The sequence below is a fragment of the Dendrobium catenatum genome, unplaced genomic scaffold (assembly GCF_001605985.2).
Source record: "Dendrobium catenatum unplaced genomic scaffold, ASM160598v2 fragScaff_scaffold_501, whole genome shotgun sequence".
Classification (NCBI taxonomy): Eukaryota; Viridiplantae; Streptophyta; class Magnoliopsida; order Asparagales; family Orchidaceae; genus Dendrobium; species Dendrobium catenatum.
In genome coordinates, this window is record NW_021318963.1 from 864,860 (window position 1) to 872,727 (window position 7,868).

The following is a 7,868-nucleotide window of genomic DNA, read 5'->3' on the forward strand; positions in this document are numbered from 1 at the left end:
CTGTGTACACAGTAAGTATAAAAATTTGATACACACTTTGTACAAATTTGTACACAGTATGTACACTCACATATCCGAATGATTCTTCCAGTCCGGATTCCGCACAGAATAATTTCTCCTTACGACTAGAAAAAACCTTAAAGCTAACAATGTTATGCTAGAAGATTTACCCTAAAAAGAATTCTCCCTTGTTTCAGAATATGATCTCCCATCTCGTCCCACAAGCACACCATTAATGAAGCACAAAGCAGTAAACAACACAAAAGCATTTCTACTTCATTAGTAAAAAGGCTAAAATGACATTCTACTGTAAGTTAACATACAAATACAGATCTGTCGACCACCAAAATTTGCAAGCAAAAACATCAAAAAAGAGCAACTACACTTTCCTATCTTATAATGAACATATTTCACAGCAAAACAGCATAACTCAGCTATCAGTTCTCTCAGTTGAGGAAAGATTCCCCATTCTTTCTGTTAAATTATCAACACTCTTCCTATTCCACCATGAACTTCCTTGCTCTTTCATGGTTTCCTCAGCTCTTCTACCATCATCTACATCACTTTTTTCTGATTGGGATTCCTGTGCATCAGAGTAACAAGGATTCTCAGTAAGGAACTGCTCCCAGAATGTATCATTAACTCCTGAAGCCATTGTAGTAGCCGGAATCTCAATCCCTTGATCTCTTGAATGAGCTGCAGGCTCGGCGTTCATATCGATATCAGACACCTTGCCCTTCATACCAGTTTGAAGTGAAGGAAAATCTACTACAGGAATGATTGGGCTTTGTGCTTGACTAGGAGAATCTGGATATAAATTGATGTCTTCAGGACAACTTGAAGATGGACCTGAATGCCTATCAATATCAGTTTCTCCTGAAGAAGCATGCATATCTGTAGCAGCAACAGCAGAAGTTAAGCAAGGCGGTCGCTCCTCGAAGAACGCATCTTCACCCGAAGCCTGTCCTACTTCTTGAAAGAAAGTTTCTAAGGAATTTAAGGAAGATTCCATCTTTTCAAATGGTTCAATGTCCAATAAAGAGGTGAATGAACCATCAAGCCTCTCCCTGGTCAAACCAAGGAAAGAATTATTCTTTTCATCCATTAAATAATCATGCTTGGGCAATCTTCTCTTCTTGGTGTGGATATCAGATTGCTGGATGAGAGTAGAGAGAAACCCAGGCCTCTGTATAACTTGGTCCAGGAAAGAGACGAGATTTCTTTGTCGAAACGCCATGACTTGCAATCTTTCCTCTAAATCCTTCATCTGTAGATCCATGCCCTGCTGATTCTGTGTGTGCTTCTGAAGCTCTATAATTAGAGTGCTTTTATCATGCTCCAGCCTCCCAATCTCATCCTTAAGATCCTGTCTTTCTGATTCTGCTAGTGGCATGGAAAAATTGGTTCCCAGGGGAGGTGTTGAATGGCTATGTACCGGCTTGCGTCTGTGAATATTTTTTAAGAGATGTTTTTGCCCTCTTATAAATTCGTCATTTGCAAATTCCCATCGTTCGGGATCTATTTTTCTGAAGCCCTGAAAAGTTCAGAGAATAAAATATAAATTATTAAAGTTGTTAATAATAGAAAAATGCAAATTCTAGGAGTATATATATATATACATATGAAATAAAAAACCAATGACATGAGCATTCAAAGTCATCTTCATCACTCACCTTAGCTCAGATAATTAAACTGAGCTTTGAGAATCCTCCATTCATTTATGCCAAGGGTTACAAATATAACACATGGACATTGACTAAGCAACCAAAGAAAAAAAAATTCTACAAAATAACAGAATCTATAAATTAAAGAGGAATAGAATGGCTGCAAAAGGTACAATAAGGGGTTGAAAGTGAAAGGCTTATTTTTCACTAAATGGCCACTTCCCCCTATTCCTTCATAGTTAACAATAAGTAAGCACAACTCTGCCTTTTTTCCAGTCTAGTAAAAACAGAAAGGTTAAGTAGCTAAAGTAATTATTGAAAGAATCATCCAAACGCTCTGTTAATTGACATTTTCATGTCCAGTAGCAATATGCAAGCCTATAAATTCCTCTCGTAAGAATATAAGAATGACTTTGGGCCCCTTTAGAACACTATGCGACCTTGAAAAAAAAAACAGGTAGAAGAGAAACAACCAAACAAAAGTGACTGGAACACCCAAATCCAAGTGGTCCAAGTGTAAACTTATTGTAAAGGGAAAACCAAGAACGAATAGTCTTATTATTGAATTTGCATTATTCCATTTCTCCCTGGACTTCTCTTCTTCGCTCGATATCATCGATCCTTACCTAGTAAAGTATATTTTCTAATCAACTATGTAAGCATCATAAACTAGTCGTTTCCATGTCGCAAGAGATGGTAATGTTGGAGAAATGCATGCTCCAAGAACCAGCATAAATCTAATGTCCAATATAGTTTGGTGTCAAACTACAACCCAAGAAATTAATAAAAAAAGGTACTTAACTAAAGATGCAGTATTTTGCCGTTGATATATCTCAAAAAATATAATCTTGCAAATATAGTTTCCCCACTACATATCTTGGATTAAGCCCTAACAAATGTTGCCACGTTCATGTTCAAAAAATGATTGCTATGAAGAACAAGTTCCTTCAATTCAGTTGCACTCTATGAAGGTCATCTTGTAGTCCAAAAATGGACCAAGAAGGAATCTATCCAAGTAAAAAAAAAAAACATGTGGATTCAAAACATCGCAACCAATAAATCTATACCTTTTACAAACAAGAAAACTCAAGGAATCTATCCAAGAAAATTCAGTGCTTTCTGCTTACCATATTTCCATTAAATGAGCTGAATTGTTCTCTAATAAGAAAGAAAAGAGTTAGCAAATTTTATAAAAAAAATCTTTAAATGGACCAATGCTAGTTGCTAATTTATTGGAGAACCTAAGGAAAGAGTGTTAAGATGGGGATTGGAGAGGTATCAGTCAGCTAAATAGTGTTCTACTCATTCAGCTTATATAACAAGAAATGGGTTTTTAGAACTCTTGACTTTACAAATAAGAACTGCCATTGCAACACGATATCATATACTGAACAAATGGATGACAAAACTCGCAAATTCATTAAAAGCAAGAAAGATTGCAACAATTAAGCCACATAACACAGGTAAAGCAACAAATCACACCAGTGCACAGCATTTGTGAAACAAACAAAAGTAAAAGGCAACCTTCTATAATCAACTGGCATGTAGTCGTCTACATCAACGAGCTTAACAAGCTAATATACATGGAGCATCTTTAAGAATCGACTCAACTATATATTTAAGCATTACTATGAGTTAAAAACTGGTGAAGATATTTTTTTTTCGGTATTATTATATATTTTCTCCGCTTAGACACAACATTATTTTTTATTTTTATCTTTTTTTCTTAGAATGAAACGCTGTAAGAAAGCATGGAGAATGAGCTAAATGACCTAATTTAAATAAAAGCAAGCAGTTCAATTCATAGCTTTCCAAAGAATTATCATGCAAAGTAGCTAATTTTAACTGCTAACCAACTGAAAAACAGAGCTTTTCCTGTGCTTGAAGAGTTCGTGAATTAACAGACAAAAAAACGAAGCACTTACATAGGTGTTCAGCTGCCGAATGAAACTGGAGAAGTTATTGTGCTTAAAGTATGTGGGGAGCAAATCCCTAGCAAAATCCAAAGGATTCCAAACGATGAAGCTGCAACCTGATGTGCTCCATGAAACGATGGAATTCGTAGATGGATCATCCAACATGTCATAAGTCTTGGTGAGAAAAGGAGCTGGAGAACTCGAACCTCCATGAGAACCTTCCATTCCTTAAAATCGAGCTCCCAAATCTGCACCAGCTTATCCACATAAATCAATCGTATCCACTCCAACCGAATGGAAATCAATCACCGCTGCCTCTGAAATCTTTCGGCATTTAACTTGAGATTTATTAGGCGGCTTTATAGGTGCTGTAAAACCCCTAATAAAAACAAAAGAAGCTTCGGGAATAAGGGATCAGCGAAACGCGGGAAGGAAAAGCCGCGCGTTTTTATCGTCGATATCAATTTTTTTGTCAATTTTTTTCCCCGACGATGAAGCAGTGAGAGAAATATCATCATTGACAAATATTCTGAACGAGAACATTCCCCTACTTCGCAGAAGAGCAGGATTTCTAGAAAGCTGGAAGGAAAAGCCGAGCTTTTTCTTTGACTACTGGGAGAAGAAGACCGAGAAGACGAAGAAGAAGAATCAGAAGGTAACGTGGAATTTCGAAGCAGCCACATGAATTAGAGTTTTTAATCCCTTCTTATTATTGGATTGGGTGCTTTACGTTAGAAGGCCCGGATAACGCCACGTGAATTTAAAGTTTTTATTTATTAAACTTTTTAAAATTTTTATTGAAGTATTTATGCTTCTAAATTCTAATTTAAAAAAAAATGTATAAAAAATTATTTTAAAAAATAGTAAAAAAAATTATCTCAATAAAAGTTTAACATTCAAAATTGAGAGGAAGAGAGTTATTTATGAGAATTGGACATTATAATTGAGAAATATGAGTTTATATGTTCTAAAATATTATATATATATATATATATTAAATATATCTTAGACTAAAATATCACCATGTTATACTCATATTTTTGTAATACAGGGAAGACATTCAGCTATGTACACTTTGGAATTTGGATATATTCATTTGCTTTTATGGTCGTACTAAAAGTTTTGTTTCAGATTAAAATATCATATTCAATACTCGTATTCCACCATATAAGGGCATCTTCAACCGAACTCCAAATGCTTGAATGAAGTTCCTGGCCAGCTCCAGCCGAACAGCAAAATTTTCGCTATTTAGCTGCGGGTGAACAGTGGGACATCAATATTGACGTTGCACTGTTCATCTCCGTCATTTTTACCTCTCTACCGAATCTGCCGCGGGAAAGAAGAGGGGACCGTTACATGCAAAAGGGTGAAAAATGTTGTTCGATTGGAGATGAATCACGGCATTTTGGAGTGAAAAATGAGATTTTCGATTGGAGATGCTCTAAGAGGTAAGATGTCATAACATTTCAACTTCTGCTTTCTTCATCTACCATCATCATCAAAGTTTCTTCGCTCGTGAGGAACAATACCAACTTCATTCATTGACGACTTCAACATACATACATGACCATTAATTATTTTTTTTTTCAAAATTTCATCAGATAGCGTAAATTAGGTCATTCTAACCGATATGTAATGTAAAACTAGATATATTATCAAAGAGCGTATTTTGATACATCTTAAAACACTTTGTTAATTATATTTAGACCTTGCGATAGATTTTTTATTATTTTATAAAGCAGCTTTATAATACAAAAATTTTATACTAAAAAATTGATTTTTCTCTGGACGAACAAGTTTATCAGAATCATAAATAGTTTGGAGATCTAACCTAGAGTAATGGTTCACCCTTTAAAGCAATTTATACATAATATTTTGCTATGCACACTTTGACTATCTCAATATTTGTATCTTTACTTCTCAGATCTAAGATGTAAAATAGGAAATTAACACAACAACAAGAACCACATGCCTTTATCCTACCAACATGAATTTTTTTTCTCTGTTGTATTATATTAAAAGTCAATTTCTTATTTAAATATAATTAAAAGAATATTTTAATATAAACAAAGATTTTTAGGTCTACTGCTACCTTTCTTAATATAATACATATTATTTCTATAATCTATCATATTAAGAGTCAAATTCTTATTTATACATAATAAAAAAATATTATTTTAATACTAACAAGTTTTTTAGGTTTACCTCTACCTTTCTTAATATAGTTCAGATCTAATACATCTGTTATTCTAACAGGGTCATCGGAAGGTCGGGGTTTTATATATATTTAAGCAAACCATCTAAAGTGAGTCTAATCTTAGCAACCACTAGAGTTACTCCAACCTTTTTCACATATATGCTCATTTTATATTCTACCTCTAAGAATAAAGTCACTCATCCACCTGAGCATCCTCATCTCTGCAACACTTAACTTAATTTTATGTTTCTCTTTAATGGCCGACATTCTAGGACATAAATCATAAGTTACAAAATCATAAGTTATAACTAAATCTACAATGATCCTACCACTTTCATATGTAGTTTCAAACTCATAGCCACCATAAATTTTTTTTTTAAATGTTCTACCACTCTACCAACATGTTCAATTAAGGCTTCGTTTGGGATGGCTTTTTTATTGCTTTCTAAAACAGAGTTTTTGTATAAAATTTTTTATTTTTGTAATAAAACTCCGTTTTAGAAAGCAATGAAAAAGCCGTCCCAAACGAAGCCTAAATCTCCTCCAATAAAAGTTCTTAACTTTAAAAGATACCAGTTGTATTAATTATTCTAAGTTATTCTTATTTTTTTTAACACATACTCAAATATACTTGAGGAGCAAAAGTTAATATGTTTAATAATCTTAACATCAATGACAATCTTTAAAGTTATTATTCTATCTCTAATTTTACTAATTTATATGATATTATTCTTTAAATGTTTATTTATTATCACACGTATATCATTTCTAGTACGAATTGTATATGATTATTATAGTTTAAATTATAAACTATCAATCTCCTTAATTTTTTTCAAACCCATTTAGTTTCCTAAATACATAAAATATTTATCTTCTTATGAATCATAGTATATATTAATTCCAACAATATGTCAACAATAGTAATTTATTTCAAGTTTATATTCTAATTCTAGTTTCATGGACTAACTTTTTTTGCATGCATCTATACATAACGTGGAAACCCATGCTTATTTACATTGCACCTGAGTGCCAATACAGCAGGTTGCACACACTTTTCATTGTATTTAGGTCATATAGCACGTGACTTCCAAGGAACACCCTATTGCAGGCTAGAATATTCGCGGCAACATAATGAGTGAATTTTTCATCTTAGCGATGTACGAATATCCAACAAACAAACATGTGATAAGGAGAGAGAGAGAGAGACAGAGAGAGTAAAACACAAGATCTTTTTAATGTGGTAAACCCGAAGAGGGAAAATCACGAGTTCTCGCCTTGATGAAAAGATTCCATTAAATTTGAATGAATTGTAAAGGTTGATCCGTCTCTTGACTTACAGACGGTGGGATTACAATAGTTTGGAGAATTGAGCGGAAGTTTAATGTTGTTCGTGGTGGAAGTTCGGCCAATAGGCGGTGATCTGACAATGGTCGGGTGGGAGTGCGGTGACGGTCGGTTGCCGGTTGAAATTCCGGGGCGGTCAGCTACCTGGCGATGGTCCAACGATGGTCGGGCAAAAGTTCAGTGGTGGCTGGGTGGAAGTCTGGTGCCTGTCAAGGCTGGGTGGAAGTCCGGCAGCGGTCGAAGGCCAGACGGTTATCCGACGATGGTCAAGCGAAAGTCCAATACTACCATCAATTGACGAGAGAAAGATATTCTGAATGGTAATCTCAAACTATACCATTTCTTAAAAAAATAATAAAAATAACAAAAAAATAACTGCCACATTAAAAAAAAATTAAAATATTGAAGAATATTATCACATAAGTTTTGAGCTTCATTTGGAACGGTTTTCTTCCTGTTTCTTAAAATAATTCTTTAGTACAAAAATTTTAACTTTCATACTAAAAAAACTGCTTTAAGAAGCAATAAAAAAATATCTCAAACAAAACCTCAATCAAATAGTCAGCACATCAAGGTTTTAAATTTATGAGCTCAGCAATACAGCATTACTAATGCAAATTTTCATTCAACTATGAAACACCAAAATAAGAATTAAATTGCTGCTAAAATCATTGCTCCATCACTTAATGGAAAATTCAGCCATAAAATAATAATAATAATAAAATTCATGCAAAGACCTTCGTTTGG

The 7,868-nt window shown here is 34.0% G+C and overlaps 1 protein-coding gene across 1 annotated transcript; it reads right to left on the bottom strand.

The window, feature by feature from the left end:
- Positions 1-279: 279 nt before the first annotated feature.
- LOC110094988 (heat stress transcription factor A-4b) lies at positions 280-4,246 on the bottom strand. Its single transcript, XM_020820350.2, has 2 exons — positions 3,590-4,246; positions 280-1,534 (listed from the first exon to the last, which is right to left on the bottom strand). The coding sequence occupies exons 1-2, from the start codon at positions 3,803-3,805 to the stop codon at positions 431-433; spliced, it is 1,320 nt and encodes a 439-aa protein (XP_020676009.2). The 5' UTR covers positions 3,806-4,246; the 3' UTR covers positions 280-430.
- Positions 4,247-7,868: the final 3,622 nt, after the last annotated feature.